This window comes from Excalfactoria chinensis, chromosome 3, assembly GCF_039878825.1.
Source record: "Excalfactoria chinensis isolate bCotChi1 chromosome 3, bCotChi1.hap2, whole genome shotgun sequence".
Lineage (NCBI taxonomy): Eukaryota > Metazoa > Chordata > Aves > Galliformes > Phasianidae > Excalfactoria > Excalfactoria chinensis.
The window spans coordinates 5,545,019-5,564,611 of NC_092827.1; the positions used below are offsets into that span (position 1 = coordinate 5,545,019).

General features: G+C 45.6%; 1 protein-coding gene across 1 annotated transcript in view; it reads left to right on the forward strand.

The window, feature by feature from the left end:
* ASXL2 (ASXL transcriptional regulator 2) overlaps positions 1-19,593 on the forward strand; it is a 76,322-nt gene that overhangs the window by 39,207 nt on the left and 17,522 nt on the right. Inside the window, exons 5-7 of the mRNA XM_072332391.1 lie at positions 11,153-11,268; positions 14,560-14,686; positions 18,607-18,747. Of these exons, the coding sequence (XP_072188492.1) occupies positions 11,153-11,268; positions 14,560-14,686; positions 18,607-18,747 (384 nt within the window). The remainder of the gene's footprint in view (positions 1-11,152; positions 11,269-14,559; positions 14,687-18,606; positions 18,748-19,593) is intronic.

A 19,593-nucleotide genomic window follows, 5' to 3' on the forward strand; every position in this document is an offset into this window, starting at 1 on the left:
AACTCAGAATAAAAACGCACCCGTGCTGCGGATGCTTTTAGTGCTTCTTCTCCTTGCACTCATCCTAACAGGGTCTGTAGCAGTTTGGCTTTGGGGTGATTTCTGTTTCTCAGCATGCGGTATTTTCTCTGTGGTTCTCGTGGCAGGCACTGAAGTGGCAGTGCTGGTAGTTCAGGTGACCTTTTTAAGACTTGATTTTACTTGACGAACATTATTTTTGGGGCTTGGTTTCTCCATTTTCGGTGTCTGTCAGGGGAACGGGGAGTATCTTTTAATAGCAGCAAAATCACTTCAGCTGCTGCTGAGAACGTAGTATAGGGAAATTGATTTTCTGTCCACTTAAAAGCCCTTAGTTTACAATGTAATGCACTGCCCAGGCAGCGCCTCAGCCCAAGACTTCACATTCCTGCTGTAAATGCAGAACGATTTTCCATTTCCATGACATTACACCTGCATTTTTAAGCTGGTTTGCAGAAATAAGCAGTGGGACGGGTCATCGGCAGGAACAGTGAGTGTAACCTTGGTGTCAGCAGAGATGGGCTTTTAAACACCGCTTGACCTCCATTGGGAATCAGTTTGGGGTGTGGGCTGGAATTTCTGTTCCCAGTTAATTCTACATGTGGATCTCTCCTGAGTGGTCATTCACATCTGGAGGGAATCGGGAAGAGCAGTTAATCACGAACAACTGTACAAGGAAGAGCCCTAATGGCTTTATTTTGATGTTTTTGGTAGTGGTCTCTAGGAACTGATCTCTCAGTAGCAAAGAAGAAACTAAATTTAATCTGAGCTGAGTTTTCTGCACTTCTATAGACAACATGGACACATTACAACCCTGTCATAGGACTGCATTGGAGCATCATTGGGTTGGATCTGCACAAGGGATTGCTTCCCCTGCGGGCTCTCAGTCAAGTCATAGAATCACAGTACTTCAGAACGGGCTGATTTGGAAGGGTCCTTAAAGATCATAGAGCCATGGAATGGTTGGGTTGGAAGGGTCCTTAAAGATCATAGAGCCATGGAATGGTTGGGTTGGAAGGGTCCTTAAAAATCATAGAGCCATGGACTGGTTGGGTTGGAAGGGTCCTTAAAGATCATAGAGCCATGGAATGGTTGGGTTGGAAGGGTCCTTAAAGATCATAGAGCCATGGAATGGTTGGGTTGGAAGGGTCCTTAAAGATCATAGAGCCATGGACTGGTTGGGTTGGAAGGGTCCTTAAAGATTGTAGAGCCATGGACTGGTTGGGTTGGAAGGGTCCTTAAAGATCATAGAGCCATGGAATGGTTGGGTTGGAAGGGTCCTTAAAGATCATAGAGCCATGGACTGGTTGGGTTGGAAGGGTCCTTAAAGATCATAGAGCCATGGACTGGTTGGGTTGGAAGGGTCCTTAAAGATCATAGAGCCATGGACTGGTTGGGTTGGAAGGGTCCTTAAAGATCGTAGAGCCATGGAATGGTTGGGTTGGAAGGGTCCTTAAAGATCATAGAGCCATGGACTGGTTGGGTTGGAAGGGTCCTTAAAGATCATAGAGCCATGGACTGGTTGGGTTGGAGGGGTACTTTAAGATAACTTAGTTGAGTGCCCCACACCAGATCAGGCTGCCGAGGGCATAACTGGCCTCTGAGCAGCAGTGCCAGTACCTCCTCACTGTCTGAGTAAAGAATTTCTTCCTAACATCTAACCTAAATCTTCCCTCTTTTAGTTTAAGAAGGAGCTGGAGGTGCTCAGTAGTCGTCAGGATCCAAGAGTTTAAAACTGCTATTTTTCTAATAGAATGTGTATTGGCAGAGATAAGCTGCAGTAAAAATCATCAAAGAGACCTGAGAGGTGATGAATTAATTGTTACCTGTCTGTAACAGAGCTCATCATATGCAAGGAAGAGGGTAGCTGTGCTGCCTGCCTTATTGCACTGTGGCGATGCGCGATGCACGAACCTGGAGGGGAGTTCAAAGAAACGTGACCACATCTTCCCTTCTCCGAACGCCTACAGTAGCTTCCTACACAGTTCGTGTTTGGCCACCTCTCATCTGCACTGTTTGAGTCAGCAACCTAGAAACGTGTTCTGGCACCCCATAACAAAACGTGAAGCATGCAGCCCCGCTTGCGCTGTCCTCTGAGTATCTGCTGTGGAGATGCTCAGGGTCAGCAGAGCTGCTCAGAGATTTTCTCCCACAGCTTTAAGCTGTGTGCTCCCTTTTCAGACCTGGGGAGGACTGAGGCAGTCATGGAGACCCCGTTGTGAGCCAGCACACCTCAGTGGTCCTACAGATAGAAAGCTAGTGACAAAAGGCTGGTAGCTTTGTGCCTGACCAACAGCTTGCATCAGCTCAGCCAGGGGCCTGATGAATGCCAGGATGGTTCGAGGTAGGGGATGGGGCTACCCCTGGGGAGGGAGAGGTAAGGCTTTGTATGGATAGATGGGTGTAAGGTTTGTATGTGGGAGATGTAGAGCCTTGGATGGATGGTGGATGGATGGATGGATGGATGGATGGATGGATGGATGGATGGATGGATGGATGGATGGTGGATGGATGGATGGATGGATGGATGGATGGATGGATGGATGGATGGATGGATGGATGGATGGATGGATGGATGGATGGGTGGATGGGTGGATGGATGGATAGGCTTGTAGATGGGAGATGGAGAACCTTGTGTGTATGGCTGGATGGAAGACTCACATATGGAAGATGTAAGACTTCATATGTATGGATGGATATCAGCCTTGTAGGTGGGAGATGATGCATGTATGCGTAGGTGGGACCTTGTGTGTATGAATGGATGTCAGACTCGTGGGTGGGAGATGTAAGACCTCGTGTGTTTGGATGGATGTCAGACGAATGGGTGGGAGGTGTGAGATCTCATGTATAGATGAATGTCAGACTCGTGGGTGGGAGAAGTAAAGCTTCCTTATGATGGCAACAGACCAATAGTGCAGATCAGTTGCTGATGCACCGTAGGAGACCTGCTGTGCTCCAGATACATTGTGCCAGCTCATGAGCCCTTGTGTCCTCAGTATGCTGTGGTATTAGTAGGCAGTGGCAAGTAATGCTCAAAACAGTCAATATGTTGCTGAATGATGCTGCAAAGTAGCATAAGACACCTCCTCTGTGGTTATTGCACATCAGCCATGATCCAGAGAAAGAAAATATCTGTGGAGACTAGAAAGGGAAAGTCCAGGAGGGTGTACCCCCCCTAGTGAGTGACACAGGTAGGCTGGTAAGAACAGATAAGGAGAACTTATCTTTTAAGGAGAACTTCACTTTTTTCCTATACTATATTATTAACAAAACAGAACAAGTAATTGGTGTTGGCTAATGTGCTGTCATTTGAGGTAATTAGCACCATCATTTCCTAGTGTGTTTATGTGAAATAGTTGCCTTACGTTTCAACAGCTGAAAAAGTGCTCTTTAGGCCAGTAGAGTATCTCCAAATTCAGAGCATTTTGATGCTCATGGTTTTGTTTTTACAAGCACACGAGGAGCTGTGACTTTGTCTGTCATTACTGTGCATCCTCCAGAACACTTGATGTCACATCAGTTTCAAAAGTGATAAGGATGTAGATTGCCAGTCTTTTATTACCACTTCATTCCCTCTGTTTTATACATAGGTTCTGAGCATGTTGGGTTGAGGACTTGTCATTCCTTTTGGATGCACCGCCTGCAGCACAGTCCATGGCTGGTGCTCCTACATGTGCTCCATGCTCAGAATCACAGAATCATTCAGGTTGGAGAAGACCTCTCAGATCCCCAAATCCAACCCCAGCCCATGTCCCTCAGTGCCACATCCCCACGGTTCTGGAACAGCTCCATGGACGTTGATCCCACCACCTCCCTGGGCAGCTGTGCCACTGCATCATTGTTCTTTACAAAGCATATTTTTTCCTAATATCCAGCCTGAACCAAATGAGAAATGTAGTCATGTGCCCTCCCTATGGCTACACCTCCCAAAACCAGAGCTTCTGCTGTGCCGTTTAGGTAATCCTAGGGTTGGTTTGACTGGGAGATCTCCATCGTTGGTGTGGCCTTGTAACAGAGGCATATGACACTTGGATAGTGCTGGTGGGTGCTCCTGTGCCGAGGAATACCACTGCCATCCCACAGGGATCTGAGAAAGCCTTGAACTGGGACCAAACAATGATACAGTGGGTACAGTGCAATCAATGGAGCACGGGGATGTGTGAGTGATCCACTGCTTGTTTAGAACTTCAGCTTGTTTTCTCAGAGCTGCCGGTGCCAAATACACTCCAGCCTCTGTATGAAGCAGACGCCCGATCTCTATTACGTCCGTAAAAACCGAATGTGATTTTAGGAATGTGTAATCCTCATCACGGCAGCGAGAGTCTCAGCTTCACCCAGAGCAAAGTGCAGGAGTGGGAGTTCTGCAAAGTTGCACTTGGAAGATATTTTTGGTCATTTTTTTGCTCCTCGATTTTAGCAAAGAGCTGTTGTGCGGCGGTGAACTGTCATGAAATGGCCGTCTTCCTTGTGCCTTTGGTCTTGGTTTGCTATGAATTCTGGCTTGAGTTCCCGTTCTCCTTCTGACAGACTGCATACCTGTAAAACAGAAAAGGCATTGGACAAACAGGAGGCGTTTATGTGCTTCTCAGAACGTGTTTGATGACTTTCACTAGGACTTTTTTGTGCCGTACATCTGGATCCCATTAGCTGTTTAAAATTGGGTTATTTTAAGCTTGTGACTGCGCATAGTTGAAAGGGGGGGAGTACTGTATTTTTAGTCCATCTTGACTGTAATTTCTTTCCAAATTAGTAAAAGTTCAGCCTTTTCTTTCTGAATGTGTTGATTTCAAGGCAGAAAACCCCATGGAAACACATGCAAATCTTGAGCAGGAACTTTGGTTCTGCTCTTTCAATTTATGTTCACGTTAGACTCTCCCAAGCCTAAACAAAAGCAGAGACAAAACCCCAGTAGAGTTCCTACAGTACAGTTCCTACAGCTGAGCTCCAGCCAGGAGGAGAGGTGAGTACTTGGTCTGTGTGCTGGGATGTGTCTTGTACTTGGTCAGTGCTGCAGTTGGGTCCTTTTAGAGGTAAAGAATGAGCGTCTCATACCTGGAGACCATAGAGAAGAGTGCTTCTGCTGTGCCAAGTAATAAATCCAGTTCACCCTCTCAGCACATCACAGATTGTGGATTCCTATTGGATGGAATGAATGATTGGGATCTGTGACCCATTCATAGGATGGCACTGATTGCTGCACTGCATGTAGATGGAGTCATTGCTCCAGAATAGTTTGATTCCACTTAAAAAGCTGAGAGTTTCTTTTATTGCATGCTATATTTGAAACTAATTTGCTCTGATCTTTAAAAGAAGGATGAGATGTGCAGTAAGAGCCTGAATTTCCAGTTATCAGTGATGTGAATGGCTCAGAAGGCTGCAGCCCTCCGCTTACACTGCTGAGCCTGTTGCAGTACCAAGGTGCAGGATCCTTTACTGGCTTTACACTACTTATATCTGGGGGGAGGGAGGGGAGGATGTTCTGGTTGTCCTCATAACTCATGCAAATTGCCTTCTGCTCAGAATCATTTTGGTCTCACAAAGTTCAGCAAACTTCAGCAAACGTTTTTTTCTTCTGATCTGAGGGAGTTTTTCGCCTGCCAGATTCTCTTGACAACTGCGGATGTGTTTTTCCTGCATTTCTTGTGCATTTCCAGTAGTCTTGTTTCATTCTGTGGGCACGGTGGCAATGAGTTGGCAGTTGGACTGGATGATCTCAGTGTTGTTTTCCAACCTTAATGATTCTATGATTTTCTGCTGTTATATCTTTAGCACTTCAGTCACGGTGTCCGTGTATTTGGTAAAGTGAGCTGCCAGGGTTGACCTTGAGCTGAGTGACCCTAAGGGTAATCTACCTTTGGAGACACAGAATCAAAGTGGTTGCGTGGTGTGAGGCGATTTGGCGTGCTTCAGTTTCTCCTGCTAAGCCCAAGGAAAGCATCCAGTTCTTTCTGCAACATCAGTTTAAGGAAATCTTCATCTTTATCCTGATTTAGGAATTACTTGAGTGCCGGCCAAGAAAGTATGATTTCTGTCATCATCCCCATTGTTTCCTTGTAAGATCTCCCCATGCTTCCCTGTTTCCTCCTTTCCAGCTCAGTGATTCTCCAGGTGTCTTCCTGCATAGGCCATTGTGCTCCCATAGTGCGGTTCTGCACTTCACGCACTGTCAAGGGAAGGCAATAAATCAGAAAGTAAACTACTGCCTGAATGAGCTGAGACTTGTGTAGTTCTGTTATACACAACTACTGAGCTTAAAGTGATATTGCAGCCAAGCAGTTAATCTTGCTCTCCCAAAGCAGGATCAGCAACATCCATCTGTTTTCTTGTTTATTCGGCACTAGTTGAGAAAGAGAAACATAGCTGGAGGATTATTACTAGATTTTCTTTTAGGAAAGGGAGCAGATGTATGCTGGGAGCCAGAGGGATTTCCCACCCAAACCATCCTATGGTTTGTGATGTCAAACAGAGAGGCATCCTGCTCCATTCACACCCTACAGAGTAAATAACTTGTCTAAGAGGAGATATCCGGGAAAAGAGCAAAAGAAGGGAGTCAAAGTGATTCGAATGTCTTCACCTTTCTTCTTCACCTTTCTTCTTCACCTGCTGGTCTCACTTCTATGTGCTGATATTTGGCACCGGATGAGAATTGTGAGCCTTGATGGTGCTTGTTGGGTAGCGGGGTGGCCTGTTGGCAGAGTTCAGTCTCATGCTACGTGGTGACAGCAGAGATCACGGAGTGCCCCAAGCACCGCGGTGTCAGCAGGATCCACTCCCAGCAGTGCCTTTGGCAATGATGGAAAAGCAAATGGCGTGGTATGGTGTCAGAATGGACGCGTCGTCAAATAACCCTTCTGTCTCATTGTCTGGAGCTGTGGTTAATCAGCGTGTTCCTCTGTCCCAGGGCTTCAGGCAGAGCTCTTAGTACTGCCTGAGCTGGAACTCAACAAAGGGAAGACATGAGGCAGCATCAGGGTTGAACTCGGTGGTTACAGAATCACAGAACGGCCTGGGTTGAGAAGGACCACAATGACCATCTGGTTCCAACCCCCTGCTATGTGCAGGGTCACCAACCAGCAGCCCAGGCTGCCCAGAGCCACATCCAGCCTGGCCTTGAATGCCTGCAGGGATGGGGCATCCACAGCCTCCTTGGGCAACCTTGATCCTTCTGGGTCCCTTCCATCTCAGGTTATTCTATCTAAAGTTGATGGATATTTTAGGGTTTGCAAATCTTGAAGGAACCTGACACCTTGCAAAATGTCATCAGATCCTGCCAGAACAGAATTTCTTATTTAATTTGCCCTTTAGCTCAATTAAACTTCTGTTGCAGCTCAGTTTCTCAGAAGAAATACTTTTGTGTCAATTACACTTAAAGTAAGAAGACAGCAGTGTAAAGGAGCCTCTATTCCACAGATTGCAGAGGTAATTGACTGCAGATGCATCTTCTCCAGTATTTTTGCAGCTGGGACATGGGGCTGTGCTGGGTCCAATCTCAGTTTATCTAACAAATTGGGTTTCATGAGGTTTGGCTGACACATGTTCCACTTTGTCTCCTCAACTTTAATCTAAGAGAACTGTTAAAATTTCACCTGGCAAGCTCCTCTCCCAGCCAAACCAACAGCAGGAAGTCCTGAAACCTTGTGAATGAACCAGATGGCCTAAAATCTGGGGCCAAGTGTTCGGAGTTATTCGTTTCGGAGCTCTCTGGGCTATGCATGCTTGGGTTTAACTGCTCTAAAGCAGAACTCTTCAGTACCTATGGGATTTTTGGGGCACTGCCATGCAGTCCTGTCTCTGTCCTCACCACCCGTGATCCAGGTGACATCTCCATCCCTTATCTCTCACTCCTCTTTGGGACGAGAAGAATCCCTGAATCCACTGCAATTCTTTATGGTCAGATTCTGTCTCCATCCTTCAGCTGATGAAGAATATCTTTCTTTGGTTATGCAGAAACAATGCAGAGCAGCTCCCGGAGTGTTTTAACAGCAGCGCCTTGCTCGGTTCATTGCTTTCCCAGGTGTCACTTTGCATTCTGTAATTATTTCTGCAGCTTCCCTCCAAAAGTGCTCTTAGGATTTAATGGCATCAAGAGGTGTCATCTTTGCTCCGCATATTTTTCCAATTAAGAAAGCCTGAAGTGAAGAGAGAGAGCTCGCTTTGCTTAACTTCTTTTTAAATCTAAAGGAAACAAGCTTAGCTCCTCAAGCCTCGTCCTGTGGGAGTCAAGAGTATTTCTCTGTACATGCATGTCCGTGCTTTATACCTGCTCTTGGCTGCATGCTGAGTCCTTAAAGGGCTGTGAACTTGCTGAGAGTTTTCAGGTCCAAAGACCCAGGGGTACATTTGGGAGCAATTTGTGTTGCTTTTTCCCTTAGCGGGGAGTTTCCAACTGTCTTTATTTCATGTGCTGAATCTTTTTTCAGCTTTCCCATGTCTTTTTCCAAGACCGGTGGGTAGAAACACACCAAAGCATTCCTGTTCTGGGGATATGATGCCTTCTCTTTTATTTTCTAATCATTTAACATAGTTTTGCTCATCCCTTTCTATCACATTTTGCATCCCTCTTTGCTTTTTGACCCATAAATGAGCGTGGAACTTGAGAACCACAGAGATGCAGCATTGAGGGATGTGGTCATCGGGCACGATGGGATGGATCGGGGCTGGATTGAGTGATCTTAGAGGTCTTTTCCAACCTGAATTGCCTCTAGGATTCCATTCCCATCCGTACTGCTTCACTTTGGGCCTACAACTGAGTTCAAGCAGCCATGCCTTGCTCAGCTTTTGGAGCTCTCCTTTTGTTCTTGAGAAGCTGTTGTGGTTACAGCTGTCAGTCTGCAGCCATTGTAGCACCAAGGGCTTGCATGCACAAATTGCTGCAGTGTTTCTTTATGGCATCAGCTCATGGGCTGAGTCCTCCTCCCAGGGGTGGATTTTAGCTTGTTCTGCCATTACTGGTTCTGAAAGATTTGTTTGCTTAGTTGCAAGACAGCACGAAAATTAAAATGGGGATTGAATGTGAGAGTAGAGCAAAGGAGCCTGTATTTGAGTGAATTTTCTGCTTCATGCAGAACCTTTAGTTTCTGCAGTGATGGGCTTTAGAGAGGATGTGGTTTGTGTTCCTGCTATTCAAATGTCTCAAAGCCAGTAAGTCAGCCTGTTGCTGTGCATGGGTTTCAGATGTTAAGCTGCATTTGTGTTTGCTTCATGCTGAGCAGCGTCGGAGGCCACAAGCGCGGTGCTTCCCCATGGGGCTCTCACCTGGACCTGAAGATGCTTAACTGGGTTTGTGTGTTTCAGTCGTGGTCCTTCCATGCAGAATATCCCTCATTTTTTCTATGCCCATCACCATTTTCTTTGCATTCCTGAATCCTCTCACATTCTGTAATAAATCTTCTTGATGTGGGACCAACGCTATGGCGTGCAAGTGAGACAGACAGCGCGGATTTGCTTTTTGAAGCGAGTGTGCCAGGGGAGGTTCAGGTTGGACATTAGGAACAATTTCTTCTCATAAATAGCAGTGATGCAGTGGCACAGCTGCCCAGGGAGGTGGTGGGGTCACCATCCATGGAGCTGTTCCAGAACCATGGGGATGTGGCACTGAGGGATGTGGGCTGTGGGCATGGGGGGTGGGCTGGGGTTGGACTTGGGGATCTGAGAGGCCTTTTCCAACCGGAATGATTCTATGATAACTGCCTGCTGATTTTCAGAACACTTTCTCATGGAGCACATTGAAAATCTCTGGGAATTTCCCTTCTCTGGTGGCACTGAGCAGAGTCACACTGCAGCAATCATTAATGAAGAGTGCTATTATCTCTTGACTCCTTTCTGCTAAGAAAGGATTAGCTCAGCCTCATCTAATCTGCAGTTAATTGCTGCAGGAAGCAGTAGTTTAAACAGCCAACATGCAGGGCTGGTTATTCTTTATAATGGGGATCGTCTTTCTCCCTGGGCTCAAACACTCTTCTGCACTTTGTTTTTTCCCCTTGATTGTACAGCCTGGTACTGCTATCTGTACTAATTCTTGTCCAGATATATATGCAGACCCAGAATTTGCTAACTTTCTCTTTTTTCAGCCTGCTACACTCAGTCTCCCAGCTTTAGAGTGCATTGCATATGAAGCATCTCACTGATCTTCTCGCCTACACGTACATAGCGTCTGTCCTGTTACGGCCGTCACGCAATGCAAGGCATTCCAATTAATGTCCCTGTGGTTTTTTTTGGTCTCTTTTTGTTGCTCTATTTCATTGTCAGCAGCTGACCAGCTTTGAGCAGCCCAATGGCGCTGATTTACCTGCCTTGTTGTACATGTGGTGGGTTAACAATGGCTGCTGGTCAACACAGCACAGATTTGCCAGGAGGGAAAACCATGATTGTGAGAGACTGATGCCAAATGGGTTCCCTGGTTGGCCACACGGCATCACCGCTGAGGCCACAGCAAGATATCTTGAGTACCCTGTGCCAAATAGGCGTATTCGAGCCATGTGAGCAGCTGTGGTTTAATTGCCGTCCCTGATTTGCTGATTGTGAAGGGACTGTCCAGAAGTCTCAGTCACGTGGAACGAGAAGCTTTGCTTTAGGACTCCACATGGCTAGGACCAGATTAATTTAAGGTCTGTCTGGGGTTGGTCAGTGACTGTGTGTGTTCATGTACTGTATAGCCTCTCTATTCTCACATACATATCTCTTTTGAAAAGGAACAAGCAGTAGTCACAGCCCACCCTGTTTCCATGTCGTTTATCCTCCAACTCTTGCTTGGGATGCAGATTTAAGCTGCTGTCAGGTAGGTACCTGACCGTAGGCCATCCCAGATGCAGACCATCGCCCATGTCTGCATTTCCATTTAGACTTCCGTGGAACTTTTTCTCAAGCTACTTCCACGATAAAAAAGGAATAGGCAAGAGATGGAACATCTGAAGTCAGTTATAGGAACTGCAGTTGGGTCTCCAAGGAAGGCAGCTGCCTTGTTGATACACAAATAGGAAATAGAAATGATTCTTCTCTTACACAATGAGTAACACTTGCTAGAGGTGCAATTTTCCCGAGCCTCGTGAGATGTTCTTTAATGGTGAGACCTGGCTCATGCGCTGCAGGCAAATGTATCAAGATTGAATTTTCCATACGTTTTGTTTCCTTCCAGTGTCATCAAGACTGTCACAGACATCCTCCCCTCAGACAAGCTGCCAGTCACCTTCCATCCAGACAGGCAAAGTCATCTCTTCGTCTCAGAAGCACAGCAAGAAGGCACTCAAACAGGTAAGTGGCACAGTCTGGAACTGAGTTTGGGGATTGCTGCAGTCATTTTATTTCTCTGGTAGATCATTTTTCTAAGGGAAGCCGCACTCTGTGGGTCAGAGTCAAGACTTCCTGCCTATTGCATAAAACAGGGCTTTGCTAAACCATAGGATCATTCAGGTTGGAGAAGAACCTCTCAGATCCCGAAGCCCAACCCACCCCGCTGCCCACGTCCCTCAGTGCCACATCCCCACGGTTCTGGAACAGCTCCATGGATGGTGACCTCACCATGAGCAGCTGTATCACTGCATCACTGCTCTTCTGGAGAAGAAATCTTTCCTAATATCCAACCTGAATCTCCTCTGGCACAACTTAAGGCCATCACCTCTTGTCCTAAAATTCATCCCATCAATTCATCTTGCTTGAAAAAGCACTTAGAACTTTCATCAGTGTTATTGTAGGGAATAAATACAAGATACCCATTTTCACCCAAGCTTTTCGATGAATGTGCTTAGCTTTCTACAGTCTGGTTTAGAAACAGGAAGGTTTTTCTGAGAAAAGAATTAAATCCTTTAATTTCTTCCCCTCATTGGGGGCATACTTTCCCTTCCAATGAATTCTTCGGTCCGATGTGTCTTTATGGAGGTGACAAAGGGGAAGCAGAGCCTTTGCGTGGCTCCTCTAGTGGGCATAATGAGAGAAGGAGCAGGGCCGGTTGTTTTGTGTGCTCATCTGTAGAAGTTACTGCGTGCTCTCAGGATGGAACAGATAACTGTAACCTCACGTGGTCCTGTTCTGTTCATGAAAAAATGCAGGATGAATGATTCCCTTGAGCATCTTATTTGCAGGTGTTTCCCCAGCTGCATTGTTTAGTTTTCCGTGATCCTTAGAAAGGAAGTGCTATAATAGGGTTAGACTTAGTCCTTAGTCAAGCAAAAATCTGCAAGGAGTTATGAATCAAGCTGCAGAGGAGGTGCTAGTCGAGGGATTACGGAAGCTTGTCTCAGACAGATGAAATCCTGATGTGTTCTGGAGAGGATTTACCTTTTCCCAGCCGGTTTTCCCAGCTTTTCCCAGCGCTCAGAATGGTATTCAGCTCTTAGAGATGCCCGTGGTGTTTGGAAAAGGATTTGCAGTGAGAGATAAGGATTCAATTAGAACATACTGTTGAGGAAAATATTGCAGGTGAAGATAAAGCAATGGAATGAACTGGAGCTTTGTTTCCAGCAGGAGTTAGATGGATGTCAAACCTCTCTTCTTTCTAATTCTTGCCTGATAGTTTCCCACTTTTCATCTCCAAATTCCCTCTGCTCCTCTTGCCAGCAGCCTTCCCCACCTCTACATCCGCCCCCTGCGTCTCTCCTCTCTCCCCACACTTCATCCCACCTTTCTTCTTGTGATGTTTACCTCTGGAGCATTCTTGTTCCAACGCTGACTCCGTGTGCAGTGAAATATGTCAGACCTGGTGAGGTCCAAATCTTAGGCGGTGTTCTCAGTCTCACTGTTCTCAGTCTTCTTGGGCTGGGGAAGAAAAGCCAGAAAGAAAGAGAAATGGGGAAGCACACGTTGGCCTTGACACGTAGCGTACCTTGATCATACTGCACCAATGTGCAGCTGTCTATAGGGCCAGAAGCTGTTCCTGGTGATTGTTGCCTTCCATCACAGCAGCATTTCTCCCTGAACTTTCTTCCCAGAGTAGAGAGTATATCAAGTTGGAGCGCAGGGATATCTGATCTTCTGAGCACAGTGCTGTAATCATCCAAACCATTCTAAACCACCTGCCTAAAACTCACTGTGCCTTTGGATCAAATGAAGAACATTGTGTGCCCGATCCATTGATTGTAGTTCCGATGGAATTCTGCCATTTGGTCCAACTATCACATCAGCCACCTCTTCCTAAACACAATTCCTGCTGCAGACAGGAAAACTCATGAAAATTAGATAGAATAAGCAAGCACTGATAGCAGGAGGGAGACAAAGCTGTTATGAGTATACCAGAAAAAAACCATAAGTTTTGTTTCGCTCATAATCCTAAAGAAAGCTTTTGTATTTTTTAAGTATGCCCAGATTATTTGCTTGCAGGCAGTGGAGGAGACAGCTGGCTGGACTCGGTGCTGGGTAATTATAACATCACTGCAGGGAAGAGAGAGCAGATTTCTAAGTGAGGATGTTTAACCCTTGAAGACCATATTGCTGCTTAAGCCATGTGTTCCTTACAGTGTTCTTTACAGTCTTTTGGAAGAACTGTGAGTTGGAGTTTAGCATTACCTGGATCTAAATGGGCAGAGGCACGTCAGCGCTCATCCTGGTGGGACGATGAAACGCTCACGGGGAGATTCCTCTTTGGTTACAGTGATTGTGTGGTGATACAGGAGAAAAAGGCATTCAGATTCTGAAATTCATAATCCATAATTCATTATCCATTCATCACCCATATTCTCTGGTTGGGGTCTGAACCCACGTTCACAATCATACTTTGACGGCCAAGGAGGGTGAACAAGCTCCTTTTTGCAAGGCTTCAGAGCTGGTTGGTCTGGGTCCTCTACACAGTCATCCGTGTGTGCAAGTTGTGATGGTACAGTCTCAATGTCAAGGCTATTGGACCAGGAAGTTGTAAAGTGCCATGAGGTCTCCCCTGAGCCTCCTCTTCTCCAGGCTGAACAATCCCAGCTCCCTGAGCCGCTCCTCATAAGACTTGTGCTGGGTGCTTTATCTGTCGCATTGTATCCTGCTTATCGGAGATTTGAGTTCATCTTCTGAAAGCAAAGGGTTTGAGAAGCAGTTTAACCAAATTGCCTTCTTACTCCCTGGTCACAATCACTGGTATTTTCTTGGCAAAGCTGTACTTGTCTTAACAGCCTTTATTGTAGCAGAGGATTTTGGTGCTCTATTCTTTATTACTTTCCTAATTAAAGAAATATCTTTCCTAATGGACGCTGTCTCTCTTGAATGTTTTTGGTCAGTTGCCACTTGCTTCTCCAGGAGGTGAAAATGAATTACATGGTGGAACTTCTACTTTGAAGTTAGTTATATTATTACTGCTTGAACCAACTCCAGGTTTGGGATTCCTTCTCTTTGTGCCCTCTGGAGATATCTTTCTTTAATCTAATTCAGTCTAAGACGTTCTGCAGCCATTAGCTTTTGGCTGTGTGTGCAAGGGTAGGAAATGTGTGTACCTGTAGTACCATGCAAAATGAATGGAGACTTCTTATGTGTTCAGAGTTAGAACCCAGCTGTCATCTGCTGTAAATCAAGATGCTTGTACCATGTATTAATGATTTCTGAGAGTGTTTTGTATTTCTTCTTCCCCAGGCCTTGAAACAGCAGCAGCAGAAGCAGCAGCAGCAGCAATGCAGAGCAGGCATGCCGGTGTCCTCTAATCAGCACGCCCTGCTGAAGGCTGTCAAGGCAGCCAGCACCTCCACACCTACAAAACCTGGTACGTGGCAGCAACACTCCTGTCATGGTCATTGTCACTGTTATTGTCTGCAAGTTGCTTTTCCTTTCTCTTAGGGGAGGAGAGAATAAAGTCCTCTTTTCAAATGGTTTTGTTTCTGAAATATTCTAGTTCCTTTCTCCCTGCCTTGGATTTTATTAGGAGTGCATTCTGTTAAGAGCAGATCTTGAATGGGTTTTATTGTGCCATCGTCCTGTTCTGCATCTTCCTATGACAAATGTCAGCCCCCTTAGTTTCCTATGCACTGTAGATGGGTCTTTCTCACTGCTAAGCAAATTAGGCAGAGTTTCTTTTAGTATTCATTCTTTTCCAGGCTGTTTTCTCATTCTGTAGTGTGGCTTTCATGTCATGTTCCAAAGATGTCTGTTTTTACCTGAAAGATTCTCAAGTGCTTTCCTGAAATTACACTACATGCAAAATGAATGCGATCACAGAATCATCGCAGAACGGCTTAGGTTGGAAGAGACCTTAAAGATCACCCAGTTTCAACCCCCTGCCATGAACAGAGTTGCTCTTCTCTTTCTTGTCCAGCAGCACATTTGCTTCCTTACCAGCAGCAGGTTTTCACTGCTCGTCACAAGTTGTGTGTGGTTACTTCTGGCCAGTTCTATCTCACTTCTTCTCGTCAAAACTGCTTTCCAGGATGAGCTCCTGGTTCTGTAGGCATGACTTAAGTTGTTAAGATGCAGCAAATGCTCTGTGTTTCTATTGTGTGGTTTATACCAAGCCCAAGGTCATGCTGGGCCCTGGGGCAGACATCTCTTTTTCAGTTGGAAGAGTCCTGCTGTCCTCCTTACTTCTGATGTAGAGAATTAAAACCCTGCAGAACATTCAGGGTGTGCATCCATTCTGAGCTTGTGCAGTGCTGTGGTATTCTAAATGTTGTTCCTTCATTAACCATTCCTAGCATTTCTTTTACCTGTTATTGACCAGCATTTTCATACAACTGTTGAAGTTCCAAGACTCTTTTCTGACTTATTTTCTATTTGAGGGCCCAACACTGCATATGTAAGGTTAGGAGAGCTGTTCTTTTTGGGCATCACTTCATGTCATCACTTCATGGACTTGATGATCTTCAAGGTCTTTTCCAACCTGAGTAATTCTATGATTCTATGTTTCTGTGCAGTGAATCACATCTGTTCTGTCACTCAGTTATCCGTTAACATGAAGCCCTCCTGCAGCAACAATGGGGGACTGGAATCTCTACCAAAAAGCAAGGATCTCCTTTGGTTTAGTCCTGCTGATTCTGATCCTGCAGCACATCCTCAGGTCCTGTCTGAAGTCCCAGCACTGAAGTCCTCACTCTTACCCCCACTGTTCACCCATTATTACGGGTAAAATGCTGTGCTCTCTTTCAAACTCAAGCACTTTCATGAGTGGGAAATTCCCTCCTTCTTAATAACGACCCCGTTTTTTCATCGTTAGGCCTTGATTTACATGGCTGACCTTGATTCATCTCAGAAAGATGGTGACCATGAAAATGTAACCACTGAGAGAAACACAGCGCCGTCAAAGGCTTCTGTCACAGATAAAGTGACTGAGACTGGCAGTCATGAATCATGGGTTCTAATTCAGGTTGGAAAAGACCTCTACAATACCCAAGTCCAACCCCAACCCACCCCACCATTCCCACTGCCCACATCCCTCAGTGCCACATCCCCACAGTTCTGGAACAGCTCCAGGGATGGAGATCCCACCATCTTACTAAGCAGCCCACCCCAATGCCCGACCACTGTTTCAGAGAAGAAATGTTTCCTAATATCCAACCTGAACCTCCCCTGGTGCAACTTGAGGCCATCGCTTCTCGTTCTATTACCAGCTACGTGAGAGAATGGCTGCGCAAAGAATGAGAGAGAAAATACACAAAAGATGACAGCAAAATTACCTCTCCAATCTCAAACCCTCAGCTATTCTTAGTCTGCTTAAAAACAACTTCTTGCCCTTCTTACAGGCAGGGAAATGCCCAGCAACACCACTTGGTTTACAAGTATGGAAATAACTAGAGAGAAGTGCGTAGCAGTAATACAATAGTCGGGTGGACATTTTGCTGTTTGCTGTTGGATCTTCTTGGTGTAATTCTGTGAATTATGCTGAAATCCGCTGGTCAGGCTAAAAATGACACAGGCAGCAGAAATCAGCACTAGGAGTGCCCCGGGGAGCTCATCTTGCCCACATCCCTTCCTCAGGGCAGGATCTGCTGTGCTTTCCCCCAACAGCTGTTTTCTTCACTCTATTCTCAGAGACGCCGTTGTGAAGGCCAGAAACTCCCTTCCTGCTCTGTTAACTCTGTCCTTAAATTGTTTTGATCAGTCTCCAATAAGAATCCTTCCTCAGTTTGGTTTAAAACCAAGGTCTCCTGTCCTGTCCACTGTAGAAATAGAAGTTTATTTGATCGTTTGATTGTTGGATCTCTTCTCTCTCACAGCCTCTCGCATAACTGGAAATGTTGCCTCATCTCTTGCTCATTTTCTTTAGTTTGAAGTTCTTCCTGTGTTTTAGTTTGTTTGTTTATTCTCTCTTTCCAAACAGCCCTAAAGAAATCCAAACCAAAACTAGACCAATCTGTCCTGGCTTGCTGGTTATATACAGCCCGAATGTTTCTTGAACATCTGTGCAGACATATGCAGGGTTGCAGCCATGTGCTGTACATCCATTTGAAAGAAATAGGCATACTTATCAGCTGTACTTCATGCATCATTTAATGGCAGAGTAAGCGATGTGGGTACTGAATACTCGATGTTTTCTGTTGTTCCCAGGCAGCTTTGTAGTTCAGATCCTTTCTAAAAGGTTAAGGAGAAAGCCATTATTCTCGTGTCTGTCCTAAGCTGTGGTCCTGCTGCTGCAGCCTGCGATGCAGTTACCTTTGGTTGGCCTGGTGGTGATGGGTGTTTGTTTCAGTGATTCTGTCAAGCTTTGCTCCCCAGCTCTCACCAGCCAGTCAGCTACAGTTCTATCATCCTGTGATGGTTCCCTTCCATTTGCCCACCCATCCAAACCAAATGTCTCAGCTTGCCTGCAGCATTTCAGGACACAATGTCAAATGTCTTGCTGAAATTGAAGTAATTGGCATTCACCTGTCTTCTCTTATCCACAAATCCAGTCATTGGATGGCAGAAGGTAATCAAGCTATTCAGGCATGATTTACCCCTGCTAAATCCACGCTGACTGCTTCCATCTCCTTCGTGTGCACAGAAATGTGCTCCAGGAGGGCTCACTCTGTGGCGTTCACAGGGATGAACGTGACTGGCCTGTATTTTCTCAGTGCTCTTAACTCATCTCACTTAGAAAGAGGAGAGAGAGAGGCAGGCAGGGAGACTCTGGGGAAGAAATCCTTCCCAGCAGCAGTAAATAATGCTGCGGTGCGAAAAGGAATGTGGGTGGCACTGCTTTGTGAGGCAGAATCATGGTGGTGAAATCACCAGCTAAGTTATCTCCTGAGATAGGAAAGGGGAGGAGGAATTACTGAGGCTGGTCTCAAATAAGAACATTTAGAATGAAAGGTACAAAATCAGAACGTACACATAAGGTATGAAAGGATTTTTTGTGTACCCTGGTAGAAATTAAAGCTGCGTCTGAAAGGATGTTTTAACAAGATCATGAGTGGACTGAATGTAGTCAAATGGGACTAGAAGGAAAATGGATTCAAACCATAACCAAAAAGGCTGTCTGTCTCTTTATTTTGCCTTTGTTTTGTGATAATGTGAGAGTGACAGAGGGTTGTTCTGCTCTCGGCCTGCTGGGAAATAAGCGCTACAGGAATAAAGGTGTCTAAATATCATAGAAGTGCTTGTCCCAGAGCTGCAGCGAGCGTGTTAAAGAATCTGTATTTCAGTCCAAACAGATGTCTTGCATAATATTTCTTTGTACAGCCCCATGTTTTACTGTTTCAATTTCCTGTGCAGCTTGGGTAGGAAAGCAATCCGATGGACACTCAAACAGCTCTCAGAACTCCACCTTCAGTTCCTCTGCCTCTGTTAAGCTTGACAACTCCTTGCCAGGGCTGGGCAAGAAACCGTTCCAGAGATCTGACAGGCTCCATGCAAGTAAGACATTGATTTTTTTCTGATTACGGGGATTTTGTTGTTCTGGTGCCAAATCAAAAGCCAAAATAGCAGCGTTGACTAAAACAAGCGATTAATTCCATTTCTACAGTGATTTGGGGAAGGCACTCCCAGTGTTCCGCATGAACCAAGATAAACAATTCAAACCTTTCGTATACAAATAAGCCTTTGCTCATTTCTTATCGTCAAGGATTTCTACCTGTGAATTTGGAGCTCGGTCTGAGAAGCAAAGAAGGATTTGCATTGTTTTGAATGCTTTTCATATGTACTTAAGACACTTTGGTAACATACAAAGAGGAAAAATTACTCCTTCCCAGATCCTTCAGGCCCCGGTGTTACTTACCTTCCTTCCCATTCATCTTTCCTCAACTTCTTTACTTTCTTCTGCGTGTACCAAGGATGGGATTGGCCTTGTTTAATGCTGCTCCATCCGTGCTAATCATCCCAGATTTCCTTTATCACTGGTGAAGAACAGGCAGTTTGAGGGCATGTTTCATTTGCCCTCCATTAGATTCTGCTTTCCTGTGGGATGATTTACACCCTGGAGGTCTGACTTAGGGAAGCCTCAGCAGTTAGCTGAAGCGCCACCACCTCAAGGCTCAGACCCATTTACAGAGCCACATGAGAGAAGGTTGCTTTTACAGTGATTACGTTGGCTGTTTAAAAAAGATTCCACTAACGTGGGTGAATTTCCAGGCTCTCGAGTTCATACGAGTGAAATACTGGAACAAAAACGTAAGGCAGAGGAATGCTCAGGTGCCACTTGAACTCTCAATCAGATGGGAACCACGCAGCCAGGTGGAGATGCTGCTCTCCAGCCCAGCTTCA